This window comes from Helobdella robusta (genome assembly GCF_000326865.2).
Source record: "Helobdella robusta unplaced genomic scaffold HELROscaffold_9, whole genome shotgun sequence".
Classification (NCBI taxonomy): Eukaryota; Metazoa; Annelida; class Clitellata; order Rhynchobdellida; family Glossiphoniidae; genus Helobdella; species Helobdella robusta.
This window is the reverse complement of record NW_008705512.1, coordinates 1,021,949-1,049,758: the sequence shown is the minus strand read 5'-3', so window position 1 is coordinate 1,049,758 and position 27,810 is coordinate 1,021,949. Positions and strand designations below refer to the sequence as shown.

Below are 27,810 nucleotides of genomic sequence, written 5' to 3'. Positions count from 1 at the left end.
CCGTGAAAGGGTTCATCAATTTCTTTTCATTTATTGTATTTATTCATTTTTTGCTATTTTCTAATAAACAAGTAAATCCAAACATAATATTGATCGTTGAAATGATAACGTTTTACAGCAATATTCAGCAAACATTTTAAAAATGTTGATTAATTCCGGGTTGTAGCTAAAAATGAACATTCGAGCAACACAAATAATAAATGTTTAACTACAAAATCCTGTTACATGTGTTTTCGTGTGCTAAAACACCATTATCACTATATTTATTCATCTTTTTATAGTTAACAAAAACTTGTCTTTTGGATTGTAATTTGTTTAATTTTTATTCATTTTAATTTAATTAGCAAAAGAAACAAAAAAATTATATAACAATTTAATCTAAAATACACATTGAACTATTTTGTTTTGTGTTGTCCATCGTTTCTTTGATCGCCGGTATATAAAGTGATTTGTTTGTAGTTGTGATAAAATAAAAGCAAAAATGTTGTCTAAGCTGCCATTTGGATTATGTTTTCGAATAACGTCATACAAATGGCGGACAAACGTGAAAAATGAAATCGATAAAAATGAATGAATTGCTTGGTTTGGTAGCACGCATCTGAAGCTAATTAACGAAACCTACGTTCGGCGTTTTCCTATGAGTTTTAAAAACAATTAACAATCTTGTTGTTTGTTATTATGTTCTCAACCGTTTTTAATGCTTAGTCGAAAAAACAAATAAAAAACATGTGATTGGAATGGAAAGCATCAAATTTAATATAGACCTATATTTTCTCATTTGTGTTGACAAATTGGTTCAAAAGAATAGTGCCTAATTGTAGCAAGCACTGATGTGTGGTGCCCAGCCACATTCGAACGTAATTAAAATCTCATTCATCATTGGCAAGTCTACATCTATGGCATATTTTCGTCCTGCTTAACTGTCAAATTATCAAATGTTGAAAGGCATGTTGAGTTGAAATCTTAGGAGTTAGCGTCAGACGAATCTTAGTTATTGATTGGAGAAAAAAAATTTTATGTTTAAATATTAAAAATTTGCAGAATAAATGTTGAACAAATCTGGTTTAAATGAAACGAAATAACTTAACTTTTTAACCAGATAAAACTTCAAATATAAATTTGAAACATTTATATGAGATTAGCATTCCTAACACGTCGAACAATCCATTTGTCGAACGACGTAACCGTGGAATACTGTTATACACTTCCATTTAAAACCCAACATGAAGATCCTTTCAAGCAAGAGGACCAAGTACATAAAAAAGTACTTCTTGATCAGAAATGAGTATTGGAATGGGATGATGGAGTGTGAAATTAATTTGGTGTTGTATAGTAATAAAAAAATGCTATAATGTAGTTTAGAAAAATATCAAAAAATAGCTACTAGGAATATTTAAAGTCTTTCAAAGAAATAATTATTAAATAATAAAGTTTTTGAAATTGGATTGTGTTCGCATTTTTTCTAAAACAAGCATGTTCCAGCTTTTGAAAAAAATAAGACTATCATAATAACTGAGAGACATTTTTGGAATATATTTTACGTAGTTCTTGTACGCAATTTCATTGTCACTATTTGCGTAATTGTTACGTGATTCACATTGCACCTACCATGCTAGAAACAAATTGGGGGTTCGTAGCCGTCTTAGCTTTCTCATTTTCCGCTATGGAGTGTGATAAAATAGCCATTTAATACCTGACAGTGTCGTGTATTAAACATGTCAATATAAACTTAAAGTTCAAACAAGTTTTATTGAAATAGATATTTTAAATATCCACAAAAAAGTCTCGTAGTTAGTTTATAACAACAAATTTACAGCTATTCCATACCAGAGCTCTTTACCGAACAACACGTTTTTTGTTCATTAAAGTTTATCCTTTGTTAAATTCCATTTGGATTCTACACTGTTAGTTTGAACAGAATAAGAAACTCAACTAAACTTGCATAAACTCAAAGAAATTTAACTAGGCAACAACACAATAATGGTTCAAAGTCCAAAGCCATTATCTGCTCGTTGGAAATATTACGATGGTGAAAGCTCGCGTTCAGCTTACTAGTAATTCATAAAAATAAATTGTACAACAAAATGATCTGCGTGTCAAGATGTTTACCTAAACTCAGATCAATTCATAAGAAAAACATTCAATTGTGCGACAATTCTTTTAATTCGTATGAGCAGCTGAAAATTAAAAAAAAATATTGTTCTAAACTTCAACCATAAGAAACATTTGTGTTTACATTTTAAAATCATAAATGAAACTGATCACATGTTACGTTCCAGACGTTAACACGACTCATAGGCGTTGCCGGGATTTTGTTTTTTTAGGGGCTTAAATATTGCTTTTCTCTATTCTTTAGAAAATTCAAGCTCTGACAAACTCAACTTGCTTGGCATAAATGTAGAAATAAAAAATAAAACGATAGAAATGTGAAAATACATCAACACAAAATTTATGGACGTTGACAGGGTCTGGTACGAAATTGCACAATTGTAAATGTGTCTGTAACTGTTTTTGCAACATATATTTTGCAATGAGTTAGATTTTGTTGCCAGTGAAAACTGAGGTCCACTATTATATTAAGATATCAGAACATTTGTCACCACTAGCTAGTTTCTGTTATCATTATCATAACTGAAACTTCTTGTCTAAGAATATTTTACGCCAGTGTTTTTCGAACAAAAATTATTCAGAAAAAACAATCAAAAATGCACTTTAATCTTTAACGCAGAGGAAATTGATCTGAAAAGTTGTAACCAACCATGAGGTTTCAACAATGTTAAATAAGTTTTGAACTTCTAAGGTTATAGTTTTAAAATATTTATGAACCTGGAAATAACAAAATTAAAGAAAAACATTAAAATATTTAAAAAATGTGTTCCTAACGTATCTTGAATGCAAGCTGAATAGGCAAACATTAATAACCAAAACATAAGAAAACATTCCTTATTCTTCAAAACATCTTCATTGTTGTTGAACGCTTTTCTAATACGACAGGTTCTAGAAACATGATGTTGTCTAATGTTGAATTTTTTTCTACTTCCACGTTGTGTATTCGACATTTTGCTATTTTCATTAAATATCTCACAAAAAGTTTGTCAGCGTCTGCAGCTAACTTATGATTCGTTTGGTTTAATTAGTTTCGTGATGGGTAGTACGGAGCATAGAGTCATATTTTGGAAAATTTTGATGTGGCTCACATAAGATTATTAATTTTCTAATTTTCTTGATAACTTATGTGTGATTTGGTCGGAACCAGAAATTGAGTTGTTACCATTGAATTATATAATTCCAAGGTTGTTACTTTGTCCTGAATATTAATTATTTAAAAGTTATTTGCTGGTTTTAATTTTTAGTTTTTTTCTCCTTTTTATTTATTTTTCTATATACTTACACTCTTTGTCAGTTTGTCATATAGGCAGTGGCGGATCTAGGGAAGCTAGAGGCCATGGTCCCCCGTTGTGAGCAGTGTTGTTATTAAGTCAGTAAAACTCTGTTTTTTGACAGGAAAACACTTTTTTATGTACAAAATGCACTAAAAATTAGCGTGATAAGGATAAAAATAGGTCGCCAGCCTAATTTTGGCCACACTAGAAAACGTTTGTTGAATTTCATAACACCTCAAATTATAAAAAAATTCAATTTTTTCAAATTTATGATCCACCGATCGATTGATTGATTGATTGATTGATTGATTGATTGATTGATTGATTGATTGATTGATTGATTGATTGATTGATTGATTGATTGATTGATTGATTGATTGATTGATTGATTGATTGATTGATTGATTGATTGATTGATTGATTGATTGATTGATTGATTGATTGATTGATTGATTGATTGATTGATTGATTGATTGATTGATTGATTGATAGGGAGTACCTAATAAACAAATCAAAAATTTTTTTAGGTTGTTTCACCTGGAGTGAGATTGGCAGAAAGCAAGATAGAAAGTACTTGAATGAAACAGTGGTTAAAAGTAAATCTGCTGAAATTATTAAACTCGCCCATTTGATACATGTTTATAGTTTATACTATACATAGTTACCGCGCCTTTTGTAAGTTTGCAACTACGGGTTATATAAATGTATATGTACATACATATAAATATATATGTACGGTAACTACAACAACTTTAATTTGTTGTCATGTTCTTCTTAACTTCTTCAACGTTAACCTACTACTGTTGTACTACTGTTGGGATAATTATGATGGGATGCGTCTTTAATGCTGAGTCTCTAAGTCTAAAAGTCAGAAATGCAGTATTTTTTATGTACTAACTACTAACACTTTCTCTTTCTGGATAAATTATGGAAGAAGCCAACCTGAAACAACTATTCGCCAAACTAGGTTTGTGTTTGGGACTTTGGGCCAGTTTGGTAGACAGTTTTTTTTTATTTTTGACGTTGTAAAAATGTAAAATTGTAAAGTGTCAAATATTTTATTTTATTTTCTTATAATCTTTTCTAATCTAATAGTTAATTAGGTAAAACGTGAGATAGGTACTCCTATGGTATCGTAATGTACTTTTAATAAATTAACTCTGTCCATTTTGAATTATCTAGCGCTTGATTATTTATTTATATCAAATTGAAAATAATTTAATACAAGTTAATTCTTAGGTAAGTAATTTAATTTTAATACAAGTTAATTCTTAGATAAGTTTTTTAGATCATTACTTGTCAAATATCAATGGCTTATGGAGTGGTTAACAGGGTTAGGGCCTCCATTTTTAACAAAATTTTCAATTATTTCACAAATGATTGAAAATTTTAACTTTTCCATATTTGTGAAATGATTGAAAATTTTGTTAAAAAGGGAGACCCTAACCCTAACCCTGTTAACCATTCCATGAGCCATTGATTGTTATCAAAACAGAAATTTACTCATTTTTTACTTTTTTTTATTTAATGTTCACTATTTCAACTATTTGACAAGTAATGATCTAAAAAACTTACCTAATTAAATTATTTTCAATTTGATGTAAATAAATAATCAAATGCTAGATAATTCAAAATGGGCAGAGTTAATTTATTAAAAGTACATTATGGTTGTTTGTAAACATGGACGATACCATAGGAGTACCTATTCTCACGTTTTACCAGTTAATTAAATAGCCCAACTGTTAGCATAGTCAATATGTAGTGGTCTGCTATCTTTGGGTTAGGATGGCAGGAGGGCCTCCTAGTCGTAAAGGAAGGTTGCCTGGTGTTGTTATATTATTTATTATATATAATTATAATATAAAATTATAATATATAATTATATATTATAGTTATTTTCTTTGTCAGAAATGCGATAATCATAATCCGTAATGGTTAAGTTGCCTATCACATGCAAAAGTGTGTGATGCATTGATTCATATTTATTTATTTATATGCACTGTGTGTTTGTTTTCAATTTTTAATAACCTCTAAAGTCTAAGGAATATCTAGGACGGAATTATAATAATAAATAGAATAGTGATAGTCTAACTAAATGATAATTTTTACATAAAAAAATTTAACTTTAATTTTAAATGATCATTTTACGTTATTCATTATTGATTGATTTTTATAATTGTAATTGATTAATCATTATTAATACAAGTTATATTCTTATTTCTTCAGTCTTCACTAGAGTTTTTTTTGTGGAGGTTTCTTGCAGTGCAATTTCACCAGCCAAGTGTCTGTTCTTTTTCTCTTAGCATTTCTTTGGTTGGGTCGCTAGCTGTTAGCATTAGATTAGATATTAGATTATCAGCCCATTAGATTCTTGCATTCTTCAAACTTCAACTGTCAAGTCAATTTCTATGGTGACTTCCTTTTAATTTTCCTAACATTTGTTGCTTTGAAAACACATATAAAACTTGAAGCTTAATCTTATAAAAAAAATTTAGAACATTAGATTAGGTATCTTGTCATAAATAAATATATATTTATATATATTAAATTTATCTTTATTAGTTCTTTATATTTATGAACTTATCATGAATGTATAGGTCATTCTTTGGAAGAAATAAGGGTTCGAGCTCTGAAGAATTTGTTGATGAAAGTGAAGTTGGGTCTGGTTTCTGATGAAGTCCTCTCAACAGATGAATACCTACATACAAGAATTTTGGATTGGTTCAATTTGAAAAACAATTTGATGGTTGATGAAGTGTTAAATTTAATCACGCAATTAATCAAAGTTTGATATTTTTTTTCAATTTAAATTCAAATTTTACTTGGTTAATTAGAAAGTAAATTTATCACCGTATGGATGAACTTTTTGAATGCTGCTATTAAATGAGTTCTTTTTAAATAGAATAGTTTTTCTCCTTTGCAGCATCCTCAGGCAGCCACAAGTTTCATAAAGTTAGGAGCCATTGAGTTTCTCACTGCTTTGAAAAGTGATTTTGTTTTGACGAGTCACATCACAATGGTTGAAGATATCATAGACTCACTCGCAAAATGCAATCTACATGAAGAACATTATGATGAATATGATGTTGGGTTCAAGCTAACTTACAAGCCAGCCAAAGTATCACAAATTCAAGGTTTTTGAGTTTTTTCTTTTAATATATTTTTTTGTCAAAATTGGATTATTTTTCTTACGTATCAACTTGTTGGACCTCATGGAGACTACAAGGACTTGAACGAGTCCACTAAACTCTTCCCAATAAAATGTTCATGTGTTATTTTTGCAAATGTCTACTTCTGTTTTTAATCTTCCAAGCACCTCTTAGATCATCTTGATGAAAAATGTTTTATACTTTGAAATAAACATTGAACATGTTAGGATGAATTAATTTTATAACAAATAAAATTATGGTTGGCATTTACAGCAAATTTTTTCTAATTAAGTGGAAATATACTTATTGAGCTGCGTGATGGGTCAATGGTTAGAAGCGCCTGGTCCTGTTGTTGCAGTGACTGGGTTTGATTACAAAGAGATTCCAGCCTATCTTTTGCAATGTGGATGATGCGTGTTTCTCACGTGTATTCGTATACTCTGTGTGTGTTTGTCATTGAAACCTCTGAAGCAAGTGCAAAAAAGAGAATGATCTTTAGCCTTTATTTGTTTCGTATTGGTTGCTTCAAATTGTCCTCTGACAAAATTAAGATGAAACATAAATTACTTTTTATATTTTTCCAGAAAGTTTCCCTGTACCATCAACTGCCCAAAATATTTCACATGAAAACATCGAGGATATGTTGGATGAGAGTCTTCATTCTTACCCACCGGATGATGAGTGCATCCATTCAAGATACAAATTCCCCGCTGAACCTGATGTAGCAGATCATCCAGGGAATGTTCTGTTCAGTTGGATCGAACTGACAGATGCTGACCTCATTGTGCTCAATTCTGTGGTCAAGTAAGTCTAAGATTGATCAGTTTAAATGTTTTAAATTTGTCACAATCTTTGGAATCTACGTATCTGCTGCTTCCAAATCGGTCACATGATCATTTATTTTTGTGAAAGTGTAGTGGTAGAGTTCAGTTACTACACTTCAGCGGTCGGGCTTACATGTAGGAGATTCGCATAACGTGCAGCCAAGCCACACATGTATGCTGTGTTTATCACTTATGTTTATATATGTTCGTTGTGTCAAAAGCAATGCACGGAATCTGTATGAATGAAAACTTTCCTTTTTGTGCCTAATTTCTTATTCATTATGGTTTATGGATTATTAGCAACGTTATCAGCGTGTGGAATGAAAAGAGCCCACTAAGAAAAAATGCGAACAACTCATTGCTTGAAAAAATATCTCTAGTTACAAGATTTATAAGTGACATTGTGAATGATGTTTGTTCTCAGATGTTGATGCACTCTGTATTATGTATTGCATTGTATTGTATTGTATGTTATACTTCATCAAATAACTTTTCAGTTTGTTGAAGAGCAGAAGTACCTTGGACGTTGTGAACGTCTGCAGTCTTCTCGAGGCTGTCATCTTCCACGATTATCCTGCTGAGGTCTTCCTCCAACGACCCAACATCCTACAGGTTGGATTTTTTTCTTTTTTATTTTTCTGAATGTTACTTATTCACTTCAATAATGTTTTGCTTTTTCCTGCTTTTTTTTTCAACTTTTCATAGCATATTATAGATCATAGAACGCTTGTGAACAGCCGCAATAACTCATTCAGATTTTGCTGACGCTGTTGTTAAACGCAACTGAAACAATGAACAACTCGTCCAACGCGTCTACAACGACGTCTTCCACAATGAGATCCCTCTTCCTGTCGGATGCAGAGCTCGATGTGAGCATTGCAGTCGTCACTACTCTGGGCAAATTTTGTGAGGTGGTTAAGAAGAGGATAAGTCAATACGTCATCAATCCAGATTACTTCAAAACCATCTGTGAGTTTTTATTAAATTATTATCCAATAGTTATTCTTTTATACTTACTGCAATTAAAACACTCTAAAAAACCAGACTATTGACAATTTATGTAATTTAAAAAAACTTTAAAAATTTACTGATTCATGAAAAATAATCATTAAAATCATTGAAAAAAAAATTTTAAATTAAATCTTTAAAAATAGAATTGTTTAAAATGAGAAAGTTCAACACTTCCAATTATACAATGATACAACCCCCAACAGACGAGCTGTTTCCAGATGCACCAGGCACCCACCTCCACAACACAAACGCTACACAGTCCCAATTGACCAAATGTATTTCATCTGAGGGTGACAATCTGAACACCCCTCACACTTTTCAATGGACTATTCCTTGTTTGTGCATTGAACTGTTTGAGGTTATCATCCCATTTTTGAGTGAGGGAAGCAGTGATTTCTTGCTTTTAAAGTGCCTCAACTTATTCAATTCAGTTATTGAACTGTTTGAAAAGTTCATTTCTTTGGAAGATTGTTTGCAGACGGACGCCAGTTTGGTACATCCAGTTTTTAGAAATATTCAATCTTAATAATTTTGTTTAATTCATTTTGTCTCAATGTTTCGATTTTTGCCACTTATTAATATATTTTTAACTTATTTCTGCCCCAGACACAAAGAATGGAAGCGACTTTGAGAAGGTTGGATGGTCTGAGGAAGATGTATCACTGCGGGAATGTTTGGAGGGCAGCAGAAAGGGAGAAACAAAACAAGCAACTGACCTATGTGGCCATTACGTCCGCCAGCATCAAACTTATCCACTGCCTCTCACGTGTTGGAATTTTTTCATCACATTTTCCATACATTTTTGTTTTGTGGTTGCAATCTTATTAAAATTTATATTCATTTGACATTCGATGGTTACATCTGCATTTTTGTCGGTTTTTTATTTTCAACTCTCCATAATAATTTTTTTATTAATCATTTCAGACTTCGTCACTTTCTGTCTTCTCTGATGCCATTTGTACTTTGTTGAAAAGCCTAACAGAAGACACCTACTTAAAATACTCTATTCCAAGATTGGCCGAGCAGTTCAGTATACTGATTCGATTGGTCGAACCAATTGGTGTCCGAAAGTCTACCAACCAATCAAAATTGTTTCTAGATTCTCTGCAAAGTTGTGGACAGATTTTGTACTCAGTGAGACGGAGACATAACGTTAGTGAACATGTCAGCGATATTGATTGTGGTGGAAGTGAGATCGTGTCAGACTGCTTGAAGATGTCTCTTGGTCCTTCCAAAGACGACTTAATTGATCCGGATAGCAATAATAACATCGACGAATTGATGCTCTTGAAGAACGTTGAAAAATGTATTAAAGCCTTTTACAGTTTGAAATATCACAAATCTTTGGATTACATTGATCATTCAATTGCTCTGATTTCTCAATCTTCATCATTATTGCTAACATCTGATGTTAAGTCATGTTTCATCAATATAACTGAACACCTGTTGTCACAAGCCGATGACGAGATGAGGCTGTACGCGGTCAGTCACATGCAATCTATGGTGAAGAGTATATTGAACATAAATAATTGCAGCATGTCATCATTTGTTGAATCATCATCTTCATCATCATCACTATCGTCGTCCTTAGTTCAGTCCTCTACTTTGTTGTCATCATCAGCTCCTCCATCATCATCTGTCCTGGAGTCTCTACACTTCATCATCAATCCACTGATCATGCAGTCACTCATCAAGCACATGAACACTGATCGCCGGCAGCAGGTTGCATTACATTTTCAAACTTCAACTCATCTCTCATTACATTTTGATGATTTTTTTTCATTATTTAGCCAGTTCTTTACATTTTTTACGTCAGCTTAATTTGTCTGGCTACTGGCACCCCACTCTATAGTGTGGCGGTGCAAGGCGCTATAGATGGAAGGACTACTTGTAGACCAAGGGGTTGGAAGTTTGGTACCTGGAATGTAAGCACGTTGACAGGAAGAAGTTTGGAAGTGGTGGAGGAGCTGCAGAGGAGAAAAGGTGGCTGCAAGGGTGAGGGTACAAGGTTTGTGGGGGCTAAAGGTGGAAGATATAAGTTGTGGTGGAAGGGGGATGATGGTACGGGAAGAGTTGGTGGAGAAGGTGTTGGAAGTGAGGCGGAGAAGCAATGGTGTAATTGTGGTGGTGATGGTGTTTGGGAAAGTAATAGTGAGGGTGATATCAGGATATGCTCCGCAACAAAGTAGGAAGGAAGAGGAGAAGGATAGGTTTTAGGATGATGTTTCTGACGAGATTGGGCAANCGGGGTTGGATGAGTTTGTGGTNTTGTTGGGTGATTTGAATGGTCATGTGGGGGCGAATGCAGACGGATATGAAGGTGTACATGGGGGATGGGGATATGGTATACGGAATGAGGAAGGGCGTAGAGTGTTGGAGTTGGCGGATGCACATAGCATGGTGGTGGGGAATACCTGGTTTACAAGGGAACCAGCGCGATTGATTACGTATAGGTCAGGGGAGCATAGGTCGATGATAGACTATATATTGGTAAGGGCCAAACATAGGAAGTATGTGAAGAATGTGAAGGCGATACCTGGTATGCTGCAGCATAGTATGGTTGTGATGGATGTGACATCAAAAGAAATGGGGAGGAGGAAGAAGGATAAGTTTGTGGCAAAGAGAAAGACATGGAAGTTGCAGGATGCAGAGGTGAGGAAGGCATTTGAAGTGAAGGTGGCTGAAAATTGGGAGAGTGGTAAGGATGGAGAGGTTTGGGAGAGATACAGGGACTGTGTGTTGGCTACGGCAGATAAAGTATGTGGATGGACGAAAGGAAAGTGTAGGCATGGTGAGACGTGGTGGTGGGATGAAGATATAAGAAGGGTTTTGGAGGTCAAGAAGGAGAGGTTTAGGATATGGAGAAGGGACATGACGGAGGAAGCGGAGTCTGAGTATAGGAAGGCTAAGAAGGTTGCAAAACAGGCAGTGGCAACTGCAATGACGAAAGCATCAGATAGGTTAATGAAGGAAATGGAATTTGATGTGAGTTCGAGGAAAATGTTCAAAGTAGCAAAGCAGTCAATGAAGGATAGGAAAGATGTTATAGGGAATGGATGTGTTCGGGATGGATCTGGCAAGTTGTGCATAGATGAGGAGGAAAAAGCTCAGGTGTGGAAAGCTCATATGGAAAGGTTGATGAATGAAGAAAATGAGTGGGATGGAGATGTGGAATCCGCGGTCACACACGGACCTATAGAGAAGGTGACGATGGAGGAAGTAGAGAAAGCAGTTAGAGAAATGAAACTAGGTAAGGCAACAGGGGTTTCGGAAGTGGCGGCAGAACATATAAAAGCGAGTGGGGTGATAGGAATTGAAGTTATGATGAGAATTGCTAACAGTATGTTTGATGATGAAGGTATACCTGAGGATTAGCGACACAGTGTGTTGGTGCCGTTGTATAAGGACAAAGGGGATGTGAGAGATTGTGGGTCATATAGGGGTGTGAAATTGCTAGAGCACGGAATGAAGGTAGTGGAAAGGGTGCTTGAGAGGAGGTTGAGAAATATGGTGACAGTTAATGAAATGCAGTGTGGGTTTATGCCTGGTAGGGGAACGGTGGATGCGTTGTTCATGGTGAGAATGTTGCAGGAGAATTATAGAAAGAAGAAACGAAGATTGTACATGTGTTTTGTGGATCTAGAAAAGGCTTTTGATCGAGTACCGAGGAAGGTCATTGAATGGGCGTTGAGGAAGAAAGGAGTGAATGAGAGACTTGTTAAAGCTGTGATGCAGCTGTATGAAGGGGCAAAGACAAAGGTGAGGGTTGGAAGGGGGATGTCGGACGCTTTTAGTGTTAAGGTACGAGTGCATCAAGGATCAGTGTTATCACCGTTTCTGTTTGCAATTGTGATGGATGTTGTGTGTGGAAACATAATGGAGGGGTTGTTATTTGAGATTTTGTATGCAGATGATTTAGTCTTGATGGCTGATAGCATGGAAGAATTGCAGTTAAAATTTGACAGATGGAAAAGTGTTATTGAAAAGAAAGGGTTAAAAGTTAATATTGGTAAGACGAAGGTAATGGTGAGTGGGGAATGTGGGGAGCGAGTGATAAGTAAAATAGACCCCTGTGGGGTATGTGACAGGTGAGTGAAGGCTAACTCGGTATTGTGTATAGGATGTCAGAAATGGGTGCATAAGAGATGTAGTGGTGTGAGGGGGGCACTGAAAAAGGTGGAAGGCACGTTCAAATGTAAGAAATGTGTTCATGGTGTGATTAATCGGATGGAAGCAAGGACGGGGTTGAGTGGTGGTATTTAAAGAGTGGAAAGCTTTGTTTACTTAGGGGATAAGCTGAACGCGGATGGAGGATGTTTGAGCGCAGTTACGGCTAGAGTTTGTGTAGGATGGATGAAATTTAGGGAACTGGGTGGGGTATTGTGTGGAAAGAAATGGTCAGTGAAGATGAAAGGGAGGGTATTTAAATCTTGTGTGAGAGCAGCGATGGTATATGGTGGTGAAACTTGGGTGTTGAGGAGAGAGAAGGAAAGTGTGCTGCAGAGGGCTGAAAGAGCTATGGTGAGGATGTGTGGGGTTAAAGTGAAGGATAGGAGGAGTAGTACAGAGCTGATGTCAATGATGGGACTGAATGAGGACATTGTGACATTGATAAGGAGATCGAGATTGCGGTGGTATGGACATGTGTTGAGAAGGGATGAAATGGTCGGGATTAGACGAGCGTTGGAGTTCGAGGTTGAAGGAGTGGTAGGAAGGGGTCGTCCGCGATTGGGATGGAGAGAGCAGGTGGAGAAGGACAGGGTGAAAGCGGGGTTGCGTGATACTGAGGCGAGTGACAGATGTGGATGGCGTCGAGGGGTATTTCGGTTTCATCATAGGTAGCCAAACGGCAAACCCCGATCGCGGGGAAAATGTCGTCTAAACGTGTGTTGTTGTTGTTAATTTGTCTGGATCTTATGAATGTTGTTGTTAACATGAAAGTCCTTTCTTATCTATTCATGCAAATGTATTTCTATATTCACAGATTCAAAATGCCTGTTATGAGATAATCCTGCACGTACTCCAATGCAAACTGATCACGCCTCCTAACTTCTGGTTAAGCGTCGTCAAATGCCTCCACTCCATCGTACCCAGCCTGAGCACCGCATGCTCCACCGATTCCACAGTCACTAAGTGCCTGATTGGTTTGTTCCATGGAGGGCAGGATGATGGAAGTCTGCAGGATGGTACCACTAAGGACCTCAGGGATGTCCATGCACCCCCTCAACGTCCTAATTCTGATCATTTGATGTTTTGGCTTTGTCTGATGTTTAACAAACATAATGGCAAGCTGAGACACCAAGCAACAAATGTTATTCTAGATATTTTGTCTCGTGAAGAAAGTTCTGAAGAAAAATACCCAAGGTTGTCAGCTGTTGTCGTTGATAGGGTGGCCAACATGTTTGCCGGTGGATGTGGTGCTGATGACGCCGACGCAGATGGTGGTGCTGATGATAAGAATGATGATACTGTAAGCACTGCTCTTAGACATGGAAACATACAACAAGACAGTTTAGACTTGTCGACAACAATTAACAGCAACGTTTTGAAAATATCGAGAGCCGACTACGTAACCAAATCTGTCTGTAAAGAGAGAGACATCTTAAAACTCCTAAATGCCATGTCGTCATCCGAGAACATGAACAGCATCGAAGTTTTGACGTCTTGTGCATCTCAGCTGGCTGTCATGCTGTTTGACACGAGTCTTCATCAATCATTTGCTCGGAATGGAGGCACCAGTTTGGTGATTTCACTTCTGATGAGCTCCATTCTGCAGTGCAATTCGTGGAATGGTCGATTGAGGATGGTGATGAAGTTGATGCAGTGCCTCATGCACGTCGTACTCTGGGGTGGAGATGCTAGGAAGGACATGTGCCTGGATGAGGGAGTGTATCATCTGCTTTTTAGATGTCAGTGTTTCTTCAGCTTTTTTTAATTTTAAGCTTGGTATGTAGTAGATAGAGTTAATGGAATTGAATTATTTTTCTCTGTCTATTATAGAATTGTTGCTTTTGTTAGAGTTTGTTGATACATCTTATTTTGTTAATGTCTGAATGCTCACAGTCATATACTCATTGTAAAAGACGATGTATTTACTTGATTATTTTCAATTTATTAATTTAGAATTTGTTCAACTCTAACATCTGTTTATCCTTTTTAACACATCACCTTTAAATTGTCACAATGCTGCACTCTTACCTTCAGAACATTTCAATCTCTGCAATATATTTTTATCCTTTTGTCATATTCTCGTGAATTATCATCTGTCCTGAATATTATTATTATTATTGTTATTATCACAATTATTATTGTTGTTGTTATTGTTATTATTGTAAAGTATATGTTCTTACGCGCATGGTGATATTTTCATGACTGACCTTCACTCACCACCATGGCCACCGTCATCAGACTGCCTGATGTTTGCCTCGCAAGGCAACAGAGAAGCTCTCACTCACACATCATGCATCCTCTTCATGCTCATCATGACGCGCTACGGCGGTAGTGGCGATGCTGCTGCTGCTGCTAGTGGTGTCAGCGGAAATCCTCACATGTGTGCTTACCACCAAACCCACTGTCGCCACACTGACGTCGGTCGAGATGTCGAAGAGGTGGGCGAGGATGATTTTGATGTCTCTAAGAGTGACATTGAGAAGCCAGATAAGTATTTGGTGTACATCAGCAAGTATTTGAACATTCCTTTCAACGTAGATTTTTTAATCTGCACACCTCCACAACTCACATCAGTATCTTCATCATCAGCATCGTCGTCGCTAATTATCTGCCAAAAATGTCTCGACGAAACAGACAAATTAATAAATGGATTGAATGAACAAATGGATGATACGAGGTGGTTGGAGCTAGAAGCTAGAATGATCTGGAATGTTGGTTTGTACAATGGAAGTAACAATTTGGTTGCGGCTGTTGCAAGAAACTTGCCTGACGATCAGACTTTGGACAAGTTAAGGTTTAATTAATTGCTCATTTTGTCTGTTCTACTAACTTTCAGCTTGAGTATTTCACATGATCCAGTTTTGTGTAAATTGTTTTCTTTTTGGTGGTTTAATTAACTCCTTCAATGCGTTTGTTTTCATAATCATTATTTTGAATGATAGATTTATGATTAAGATTAGTATTCCTTTTTATTAATCATGTTTACTCCACTTTTTCACTGCTATCATCCACTAAGACTTTCCTATCGGGAAATTGAGTGAATGTTATCACGTGAGAACTTATTAAATGTAATCATTTTTTATGTATAGGAATGTAACTTGTTGAATGTTTGTGCTTGCAGGTACATCAGCAAGTTGAACTTAACACCTGACGACAAGTTGTATCTTCTCGTCAGCTCACCTCTCGTTGGCATGAGGCAAACTGTGGATGACGTAAACATGGCAACTGCACACTTGCCTGTCCTCAACGGAATAATTCGTCTTCACTTTTACACATCCCACTTTCATTCAAATGATGATGTCATCAGCTCCTTGACTGATGCTGGTTGGATGGTTTTCTTAAAAAGGTTAATAACTAATCTTGACTGCGATGGAAAAAAATGTAAATGATCATTTTTATTGAAATTTTGACATATTTAAAATTTGTTTCTTATCTTTTCATTGACCATAAATACAATAAGGCCAAGTAGGCAATGTAAGATATTTTGAACCTCTGGACATCAGAACTGGTATATTTGGGGAACCGTTATTTTGAATGGAAACAAATTCACAAACTCATTTTCAACATTTCACTAAAATCTATTTCATAAGAAAAACGTGTGTAAGTGTTATAACCTCTAAGAACTGGAGCAGTTGATCAAATAAGTTTCCTCAGGCACATTTAAAAACATCTCAAAAGTTTCTTAAAAGTTCAGTCGCTTGTAGCTGTTTATTAATTTTACTTATTCTATATTTTTAGTAGACATAACAGCTAACTTTATTGACTGTCTTCATGAGTGATGAAAAGTAATAGAGATTGACATTTGACAACTGAATGCAGTTGACCACCAAGCCTTTTGTAAGTCAAATAGTTCCATAAACATTGGTTGGAAAATGTTTATGATACCATGTTCTTAATCTATCAAATTTAAAAGCAACTCGTTATTTATTTTGTAAACATTTTTAAAAAGTCTGTGCTCACATTGGCAACATCTCATATGTTTCATTAAAGTGTACCGATCGCAGATCACATGTTTCATTGCAGTGGAGTTTCTGACTTACCTTTCCAATCCCAAATGACCAGACATAATTTAGAACCTCAGGGGTTTTACTTTTGCCTGACACGCTCAATTTTTAGGATGACAGGCAAGTTTAAATAAACTCAGTCTTGTACCACATGTTTTTTTGGATTCAGTTCACTATCATGAGCCAACCCATTCTTACTATCGTAATTTGAGCTTTGTCAAATGTTGAGCTGTTCAAGTCTTTAAGTTTCTCTTTTTTGCAATTCAAAATCACAAATGAAGTTTGATGTTGAGAAGTTTATTTAGCTAAGGAGAAGAAGTTCTTCCAATTTATAAATTATTTTGCAATGACGAAATTAAATGTTGTAAGTAAAAAGTTCATCACGTATTGGCAGGTTTCTATCAGTAAGACCATCATCTTCGTCAGACTATTCCTTATTTGTGAGCATTCTTGACTTGTTGACGTCGGTCATCAACCGAGTGCACAAAGATCAGCTACTGTTAAAAGAACAGGTAAGATCTGGTAAGGTTGGACAGATGGTCAGCTGGATGGTTGACAACACGCTCATGCCCAGCACCGTTGTGTTTGAATTATTTTCAAAAATAATGAAGAATGACTCTCTGCTTGTAACATTTCTGAATGAGCATCTGATCAAGTGAGTTTTTGTTGGTTTTACTTAGAAAGTTACTCATGCAGTGAATGTATATTGAAGTCAGAATTTAATAAATAATCGAACAACATTTTCAATCTTCTTGCACGAAACAGATCGATCCGGACAGCATTGCTTGAATACATCAACTGCATAACTTGTTTAATCAATGACGCTTGTTATGAAGACCACCAGCATCAGTTGATGAACAGTTTCTATGCGGTTCACGTTGAGTTTTTAAAAGTTTTGAATGAAACATTGAAAGATGCACACTCGGTGAGATCAGATGATATCATAACATTAATGAAGCTGCTCCAGATTTATACTCACATTACTGCGAGGTTGTTATTGTCACTTTTTATTGTTTGTTTGTTTGTTATGCAACTTTTAAGCAACGTTTCAAGTGTTTAAATTTTTAAGTGTATCGCCATTAGATTTGATTCCCGCTCATGTTTATGAGAGAATTCGTTGACATTTACGGAATAGATGGCGAGCTGGTTGGTTATCTTCAAAAAAACAGAGCAGCCGCTTGCATAGTTTGCACAGTAATAGAAATTGAAATAAACTAAGATTTTGTTCATACTCTTCTTTTGGCACTTCCATTTTGTTTTAATTTTTTTTTTCAAAGATTGACGTATATCTTCTCTTTGATAGTTCTTACTTTTTAATTTTTGCAAACTGCATAGCACTTGATAGATAGTTCAATAGCAGTTACATTCGATTGCACAGACCTGGCTGGAGTGATGCCAAAAGACACCTGCTTGTCTCCGCGGAGCTTCCTCAGACACAGTCGTCCTTTTCCATTCAAATGCAGATTCTAAAACTAACACTTAGTTATTTGAAAAGAATAATAGAAACTTTCCACGAGGGACGGGGTGGTGACAGATCGTCCTACATTGGCAGGGGGGTGTTCAGGTCGGCTGCCATCTGCCTCAGTCATCTCTGCCCAGAGATGAGTTCATGTAAGAACAGCGAGAACTGGCCTGAATTCTGGTCATCTGCTGATGGTGTCAATGTGATGGGGAATAATTATAACTGTAATAATATTGAACGTAGTGAAGAAATGCTTGTTGGAGGAGTTGACGTGATTGATGATGTGCTGACTTCAACCACGTCTTCATTCATCGACGTTGGACCTGATTACAGAATAAATTTTGATTGGTTGCTCTCTCTTCTGTACTACAGAGATGTCGAGTCGTGCCGGGCGGGCATGTCCGTTGCAGCAATGCATGCTTCCACCAAACTGGGCAGGAAGTTATTAATGGATCACATGCATTTTGATGACCCATCAGACAATTTGTGGTCATTTGCATTAAAAATTTTCTTGGATGGAAACAAGTGTTTGTTGATCAGAAGAGAAGCCGCATTGTTATTGGCCAGCATGACTTCATGTGACTTCAACAGTGATTATGGAAAAATTACTTTGAAAATGAATTTTAAAGATCTGGGTGGTCACCTTGATGGTTTACCACCTTATGACGATGGCGAAGAGGTCAGTACGTTGTTATAGTTTAAAAATTTTTATTTGTTGAGACTTTTTTGGTGTTTATTTCAGTTTATTTACCCCTACATTAAATAGAAAACGTTGATTGCGATTTAAACAAATTTTTTCAGCTTTTGGATAGTCGCACATTATTTCATGAATTGAAAGAAATGAACTTTTTCACTGTTCTGATATCTCACTTCTTATCAAATCTAACTGCTCAATTGTACCGCCACGAGAACACTGCTAAAAGATGGCAGAAGAAAACTTGTAGACGCGTTTCTAATATTAACTGTAGTGACAAGAGACTCGAAAAAGCAGAGTCTCACAAGTTTTCAAGCTTGTCAATAGCAACGTCATCCTTATTGTCTCCTGTTTGTATAATGTTATCTAATTTGATCATACAAAATTCTGACGTAGTGGTTGAGTTGTTCAGCTCCAACGTGGTCAGCCATTTCATTAGGTGAGTTATCGTTCGGGTTCATTTTTTTCATCTTTTATATTTCTGCCAGTTAGAACTTTAAAAATGCACTTTTGCTTTTCCTCTTGAGGGCTCAACAGTTGTAAATTTATGATTTAATTATTAAAATACACAAATGTGATATTTGTTCATCGTGATCATTTGATGATTCACTTTAATTTAATAGAACTTGCAACCAAACTCATCTAATACCATAGCTGTCCTAATTTGTTCCGAGCGTTGTTTATAATTTATGTTTCACTTGTCGTCTCGTGTGAGGTAATTATTTGAAAAGTTAAAAAACATTATTCTACCCACGACAGTTTATTCAACGTCATAGCCGAAGTAGTCACAATGAACAGAAACAAGCAGAATCCTTCCAGGCTGTTTGAACTTTCTTCTGAAATACTCCAATTACTCATCACCGCCATTACTACTTCAGCTGGATCACCAGCATCAAATGTTAGAAAACAGCAGACGACAGGGAAAGCTGCAGCCACTCAAAAATTTGAAGCGACTTCTGCAGCGATGTCGACTGTGAAAAGTGTGGAATGCAAATTGCTGACGAAGATGTTCGATGATGTCTTCCTCAATCAGCTGGTTCTGTCGTGTTGTCTTGAAGTAAGGAAAGAAGCAGGTGATGATCTGGAGCAGGCTGGCGGGGATCACCTGAATGAACTTGTAACATCGTGCCACCGCCTCATCATTATTATACTCACTCACTCTGTTTTCTCGGCGACAAGGACATCTCTTCTGACGGTCATTCAAAATCATTGGACATCGTTGTCAAGTGGGTGGATGTGTACGCTAATATATGCTAATCATTGTACCCTGCTAATTTGGAGATTACATTTTTCAACATAGTCAATTTCTAAATTAATATAACATCCACATTTTTCTCATAGACTCCTTCTTAAATGTTCTGAACCATTCGAAGATTGACAATCAAGAATCTTGGTTTTCCACATTGAACTTGCTGACTGTTTTATCTGTAGAGGAAGGTGAATTGCAAGATGAAAAGAATTCATTTAAAAAGAAGTTCTCTGTGTTCAGAGCATCTGATCAGTTGTTAAGTAGTAGCAGCAGTAGTAGCAACAAGCAGGATGATGCAAAACTGCATGACAAAAATAACCTCCTTATATGCCTTTCTCTGGTAAAAAAAATGAACACGTTATCTGTTGACCTATCCAGTTCTTCCGTCAATTGCAAGCTGGCCTTGTATGAAACTCTGAAAAATGTTCTGGTTGTTTGTCATCCCAGTTACAAGCTAGAACTCTTGAAAGGTTTTGTTTATCGAGTTTTCAATTAATCATATGCGTGAATGATTTTGTTGTTGTTGGAATGTTATTAATTATATGGTGGTTTGAGTTTTTCTTTGGTTTATTTTTTCTTCTAAGTGATTTTTTTGTCAGCAACGTAGAAATCTTCAAATTTCCATCGATTCAAAAGATTTGCTGACATTTAAATTGACTGAACTGATGTAAATGCACTGTTAATCAGTTCATATGATGGAGTTCGACTTAATCCTATTAGTTTTGTTGGACTTCTTGAAATAGTAATTGATAGAGTATAAAAACAACGCTTTTATTATTATTATTTGTATGGTATCATATGCATAGCCTTAAGTATGCTCGAATGATCGACAGCCAGGTCGAACACAAAGTACTTGGATTGTTTCTTGAGTTGCTGACAAGTGCCAACAGGCATTCAATTATATAAACTATTCCATACAACTGACAACAAATTGTTATGATCTTGGTGTTTAATATGTAGTTTGATATTTAATATTCCATGCGGTATGATAGATAGCCTCATGTTCACTTCTTGATCAAATAAATTTTTGACAGCTGGACTTTTAGACATGATATTTAATCAGATCGATTTTCAACTCAACTGCTGGAGTGAGGACAGTGCTTCTTATTGTTGGACGTCCACAGCTAACAAGTCGACCTCCTATAACGAAAAGGTACTTTGTTTCATATTTTATTTATTTCTATTTATACTCCATACTTCTGAACTACCTCGTATTATTAATAACTTTTCTTTCTCTAGTCAACTATATGCTGATGATTCTTACATTTATACTTCTTTTCCTCCATCTAATCTCAATAATGTTCTTCATAATTTATCTCTATGTTTTTCTTCAATTATTGCTTGGTCTAACTCTATGTGTCTTAAACTTAATCCTTCTAAGCTTGAATTAATTTGTTTTAATAAATCTAAACACTTTATTACTATTCCTCCTATTATCTTACCAGATTCTAAAACTCTTGATGTCTCTCATAAGTTTCGTAGTCTAGGTTTTATCTTTGATTCTACTATGTCTCTCTCTTCTCAGATTAATAGTGTTGCTAGGAGCTCTTACTTTCATCTACGTAGAATAAAAAACTTTTGCCTTTCCTTGATGATCCTACTCTTCTCCTTTTTGTTACTTCGTTAGTCTTATCTAGGATTGATTATTGTAACTCGCTCTACTATGGTCTTTCTGATCCTATACTCTATCCTTTCAGTAAAGCTTTTAACTCTGCTGTTCGTTTAGTTGCTCGTGCACATTTCTTTTCTCATATATCTCCATATCTTGTTCTCTTGCACTGGCTACCTATAAAATATAGAATAATTTTTAAAATTTGCACGTTCATGTATAAGTCTCAATCCAAATTATTTCCTAAGTATTTATCAGATATATTAATTGAACCTAAACGCCCCGGTTTACGATCTTCTTCTTCTCGCTTTTTCTTAACTCGTGTTAAACACTCTTTTGCCAAATCTGCTTTTGCTTTTTCTGGTCCTTTTCTCTGGAACTCTCTACCTACTTCTCTGACTACTTCTCCATCACTTGCGAAGTTCGGAGTGGATCTCAAGACCCATCTGTTTTCAAAATTCATTGAGGAGCGCTGTTGAACATCGCGGAAATAGCGTTTTATAAGCTAATTGATTGATTGATTGATTGATTGATTGATTGATTGGTTGGTTGATTGATTGATTGATTGATTGATTGATTGATTGATTGATTGATTGATTGATTGATTGATTGATTGATTGTAAAGGTTAATTACAACTTTTGTAATATTTTTGATTTTTCAAAATGATTAACATGTTGGCTGCCAGTTACCTAGAAACACATTTTAATGCTCTTAGAAAAGTCACATACTGCAGTACAAATTATAATTTTTTATAACCGCTTTTTTGATTTATTCATTTAATTGATTGAAGGTATGCAGAATGGAGTTGTTGTTATTGGTCGGAATGTTGAACAACTTCATGTACAAATCTCTAGATGTCAAGGTCAGTTAATTTTGTTTATAAATACATTTTTATTATATTTCAACAACAGTTTAGTTTGCCTATAAGTGTTCCATATAAACAATATTTTTTCATTTCTATTGGTAACCAAAAGAATCTAAAGAATTATTTAATTATTGCAATGATGACCAAATGATCAACAGTTGGCAGTCTGTTTGAATGCCGATGATTCAACTTCAACTGCTGCATCGATGAAGAGGAGGAATGTGATGATGCGGATGATGACGGTGATGTCAGCAATGATGATGCCGTCGCCGAAACATAACAAGCATAATGATACACTCGCGACATCACTGCTTTCCTTACTTGTTTGTTTCACTAGCAGTTGTGTGCCTGGTTAGTTGAACGTTTTCTGTTTAACAACTTGTCTGTAAATTTAAAGTTCTGCTTAATTGAATCACTAATCGAAAATCTTTTTTTCAATCCGCTCTATACTTCACAGTTGGTTGCAATGTATGAAAAATATCTTTTAAAATTTTTTTTGTAACTTCATACCAACTAAGATCCAACCAATTCAAATGCCGTACAACATTAAAATATTTTCAAACCAAATATCTGAGTAAGTATATTCAATAATATTGAATAATTTCACATGCATGCAGCTTGCACCTTCATGTCTTCGAGTCTTCCTACAACGTCGCTGGTTAATGTTACAACAACAACCACAGCAGCCAGGAAACAGGCGCTACATCAAACAGTGTTGAACATGATCCTCAAGTTCATCAGCACTGCACTGGCTGATGACAACTCAAATCAATTAAACTCAACTCGACAGTCTCTAACGTTGAAAATGTCTTTTCAGTTCTTGAACAATGTTGTTGTGTGCCCTGAAGTCAGGAGTGTTATATCTAAGGTTACATCTTGTGGAGGATGATGATGGTGGTAATGTTATCATGGGAATATGAAGGATAAGATAGTTTTAGTATGTTAAAAATGTAGTTTTAGTGAAAACTTAGTTCACGATAAGCTACGGTCCGGCTGAGCTCTCGGTCTTATAAGTGACGATGATATTAACGCCAAAAAATGTATAGTGTGATACTGGAATATTGTAATTGTGATAATAATGCTGATAACGTTCAACTGCTGGGGCATCATTTTTATAGAGCTCCTTGCTGTCGGATTTTGTGAAAAGAGTAAATCAGCAGAGGTTGTATCCAATGTCGTCGAGAACTCCATCGACAGCTGACCAGTTGGTTGACCATCTCTTTCTCTCCTTTATATGCCACATAACCTTCACAGCAGATGGACAGGTCATCACATCTAAAGTTCAAGGTTCATTATCTCACCATTTATTTATTCACCATTCTTTTTTATTGAGAAGTTATTTTAAAAATTTTCATTAAAAGATTGTAATACGGTTTGAAATTTTAGCTCGTTTGCTAATCGCTAATTATTAGAGATCTTAATTTTTCGGTTTTTATTGAATATCATTGTAAAGAAAAATAATCAAAAATGTACAGCTAAACTACGCACCTCTCCGTTCACACTCGTTCGTGGTTTTTAATTAATATTTTTTTAAGTAGACTAGTTAAAAAACGTTGCAAGATTTTCGGCAAAGAATTTTTTAACCATGGGCCACAATTTTTTGTTTGACAGCTTATAATCATTTTAATAACTTTTCAGGATTGATACTGACAATTATAGACTACAGTGAAACATTTACATCTTCAGCAACCAACTCGTCTTCTCTCTTGCTCTCCTTCATGATTATAAGAAATCTCTCATTTCACCGTCGTGTCAGAGCTAAATTATTATCTAATGGTAGGTAGACTTGATGTTCTATTTACATTTTTCTATTTAACTTATTTTAAGCGTTTTCGTCTTCAATTTATCTGTAAACTTTATTTCTTTATTTTCCAATTAACTGTATTTAAATTTTACTTCTTAAATATATTTTACTATTTTCAGACAAAGTTGTTAGTACAATGTTGAGGAATCTGGAGCAGTTCAGGTTTGATCAGCTGCAGATCTCAACGATAGCTTGTGACTGTATTTTAAACATGGTCTTACACAGTCAGAAAGTTAGACATTAACTCAACGTTAAACAAGCTTTTCATCATAATATAATTATTATCAATTAATTATTATGGTTTCGATTTTTTAAATTTTAGCAAATCATTTTATTTTTGCAGCTTAAAAGCTTTTTAAAGAACAACATTGCCACGTACAAACTGTTTCACAAACTACTGGATAACTTGAAAAAAGAAGTTAATCAGAGTTGTATTAACCAAAAAATGGAAGATGTTACAAAAATTGTAAATATATTAAATAACATAATTCTCGTTTTAAACATTTCAGGTGATCGCTGTTAAAATTAGTCATTGTAAATAGTTTTGAAATATATTTAATAAGTTTGTCTTGGGTCATATTATCAGCTGAATGTGTATCACGAATTCTGTGAGACTTTTTAACTATGAGTTAAGTTTACATTCAGATGAATTGATGTTTTCTATGCGTTATGTACATTTGTAAAATGTTGAAAATTACCATTAAACACTAGGTATCCGTGTATAGCTCAAAATAAGTTGTTAAGGAAACTCATCAAAGTGTATTACAATTTAGCTAAATTTTTCGGTTACACCATTACTTTCACTAATTTTTTAAGCTAAAGTAATAATTGCTACACTTCAGTTAACTTTAGCCGATCAACATTTAAATCTAATGCGGACCTACTACTTTCTTGTGTCCTAGGAATTTGACACTTTCAATTCAGCTACCCGTCTGTTCTCTTTTCGCTTCTGTCTCTCGATATTCTTCGTCTAAGTTACACAATAATTTTGTAATAAACGTTTTAATATGCTTTCTATATTTTAGCAGAGTTTTGGTTTTTTTTATGCATTTAGCATTTAATTTACTGATCGATGTTTTCCTCCCATTCTCGCTTTTCTCTCGCTCAGCAGTTTTATGGTTCTTTTTTTAAACTTAAACCTATCTTTTCTTTTTTTAGAGCTATGTTTTCACGGCAAACTTAGTTCACAAGATTTTCATAAAATAAGTGGAAAGAAAAGCGTTGAAGATATGAGATTTTTGACGGAGCAACGAAGACAATGAATAACCATGCTTAGAGATTCATAGCCTACTATTGGTAACGAAAAGTCTTAAATGCTAAACATTTTAAACAGCCTACCTCCCAAATTATTGCAGCATTTAGGTTAAGTTAAGAAAAACAGAAGGACTTCTCGGAAGCAGAAAAAGAAAGAAAAGTGTAACTGTTAAAATCGCTTAGCTTGGAAAATGATTAGAGCCCGGAGCCGAATTTTATACAGGCTTATAAACGAATAAATGAATGCGACCAAAGATGCTGTAACATCTTTGTTGAAATTGTAAAATAAATTTTTTATAAAATTTTTTCATTGTTTTGCAACGTTTCGCCATAATCCGTAATTACATCATTCAAACGCCCAAATCACAAACATTAATCCGAGATTGATACCATTTTAAGGACGGAATTGTATGTAATTCAATGGTATGACGTTTTCTCAATTGGTCAACCGTTTGTTTGATGAATGGACAAGTATCCTTGAATTCATAAAAACTCGTTTGTATTGAATGCCTGCTACTCTCGCCATATGATGCTGGTTCAAAAAGGTACCTTCATGACGCTGGAAGACTATTTTTTGTTACCAAGTTCATCTAGAACTCAAAAAATAAAAAGTAAACAAAACAACAAAAAAATAGATTTTCCAACAAAGATCCTCGTCCGTTCGCCGTCCTCATCATCTGCATCCGCACTTCTATGATTTCCGATCAATGAACCTGGACTAATAAATATTAAATAGTGCAGTAGTGGCACGCACGTTTTCAACGTCGTAGTAGAATTTATTTTAAGACGACGGCTCCACCACACATACGATAAAAATAAAACTGTTACAAATAGATACATACATACATACACAGTTCAAAAAATTATAATATGTAATATTATATAAACTTACATATTATTCATATATAATATATATACATATTTTTTATATATGTTATCTCATCAAACAACATATGTCATATAATATATAATTTATTTTATATAATTTGTGAAGCCTAAGGCGTACTTAAGATAAGTTCTCATTGCTAGCTTTTAAATTAAATAAGAAGAAAAACAAACATGAATCGCTCAAACAACAACAACAACAATAGCAGGCTGTTGAATAGTAATGAGATGGCTGTGCAGGACAACATTAATAATAATTATGACGATCTGGATTCAAAGGCCAACGTGGTTGACATTTTAAGTTTTAACTGTCGCAAGAACTGTTCCATTGGTGGGGAGGATCACGTCATGGGAGGACATGTGTTAGAATTTATTTCTAGTGTTTGATTTGAAATAAAACATTCTAAAAAATTTTATTTACTACTTGTATGTATTTAAAGCCTTTCAAAGCATTTCTGTCTTGCAATTGATTTTTGTTGTATTATTTATTTTAGCAACCAAACATTGTTTTCACAAAAATTTAAAAATAGCATTAATTTTTTACAACAAACTACCCAGGTAACTAAAGGATTTTATATTGCTATATGCTTAAGCTTAAGGCTTTAATAAGCTATTGATAATAATGATAATAATGAAAATGTAAGAAGAATGAAGGACTGAAGAATGTGAATTCAATAAATGCTTATGTTCAGTTAATTTAATCAATAATAACAGCTGTTGAAAGCCGTAAGCAAGAATAAGAAATAATTAATTCATGCACAGTATTATTTTTATTTATAAGTTGGCTACATTTGATTGAGGCTATCTATTTTATGATCAAATACAAATTATTTTATTAGTCATATTTTTTATTCAACTATTGTTTTATATTTTCTGAAAAATGCAAAAATTGTGAGGCTATTTATTTAAATTTTATTATACTTTTATTACATTGTGTTTATTATTTATTGGTTTTTTGGTTATGTTAGCAATATGAATTGGTCAAATTATTATTTCTTTTTCTAGCGAAGGCGTTTTATTTGCCATTGGCAACCCACTTTTAGATTTGATTGGAGAAGTCAAACCAGAATTTCTACAAAAGTGAGATTGCCATAATAATAATATTATTATAAATAAATGTAAAGAGAATTTTAAAAAATTTATAACTTGTTCTACATAGAATTTTTATTAGTTTTTTCATGTTTCATGTTTAGTTATTGTTAAATTTTATTTGACAAAATTTTGACAGGCACAAACTAAATCCAGAAGACTGCATTGTCTTGACTAGTCATCCAACAGATATGTATGTAATCTTCCCATTCTCTTCAACCATCATTTCAATGCTTGCTAACAATTTTTTGCCACTTCCCATCTGTACCACACAAGTCATGAAAATCTTTAATTTGTTTGTTTTTCAGCGTAAATGATTTCTTATCAAATCATAAAGTCCTTCATGTTCCAGGTGGA

General features: G+C 34.6%; 2 protein-coding genes across 2 annotated transcripts in view; both read left to right on the top strand.

The window, feature by feature from the left end:
• Window positions 1–4,126: 4,126 nt before the first annotated feature.
• On the top strand, window positions 4,127–24,767 carry HELRODRAFT_189846 (hypothetical protein; the record flags this gene model as incomplete). The annotated part of the gene is made up of 28 exons (XM_009033065.1): window positions 4,127–4,350; window positions 5,981–6,168; window positions 6,307–6,517; window positions 7,117–7,336; window positions 7,854–7,968; window positions 8,112–8,325; window positions 8,571–8,725; window positions 8,974–9,135; window positions 9,292–9,849; window positions 10,158–10,552; window positions 10,821–10,926; window positions 13,352–14,276; window positions 14,776–15,331; window positions 15,659–15,883; window positions 16,936–17,196; window positions 17,307–17,531; window positions 17,920–18,682; window positions 18,805–19,136; window positions 19,457–19,923; window positions 20,039–20,416; window positions 20,981–21,099; window positions 22,347–22,418; window positions 22,580–22,772; window positions 23,039–23,289; window positions 23,540–23,708; window positions 24,060–24,197; window positions 24,345–24,457; window positions 24,735–24,767. The coding sequence occupies exons 1-28, from the start codon at window positions 4,311–4,313 to the stop codon at window positions 24,765–24,767; spliced, it is 7,584 nt and encodes a 2,527-aa protein (XP_009031313.1). The 5' UTR covers window positions 4,127–4,310.
• Window positions 24,768–26,088: 1,321 nt separating this feature from the next.
• The window catches only part of HELRODRAFT_185207 (hypothetical protein), a 6,794-nt gene continuing 5,072 nt past the window's right edge, over window positions 26,089–27,810 (top strand). Inside the window, exons 1-4 of the mRNA XM_009033064.1 lie at window positions 26,089–26,726; window positions 27,370–27,444; window positions 27,593–27,646; window positions 27,762–27,810. The exon at window positions 27,762–27,810 is cut by the window's right edge and continues 30 nt beyond it. Of these exons, the coding sequence (XP_009031312.1) occupies window positions 26,539–26,726; window positions 27,370–27,444; window positions 27,593–27,646; window positions 27,762–27,810 (366 nt within the window). The 5' untranslated portion in view covers window positions 26,089–26,538. The remainder of the gene's footprint in view (window positions 26,727–27,369; window positions 27,445–27,592; window positions 27,647–27,761) is intronic.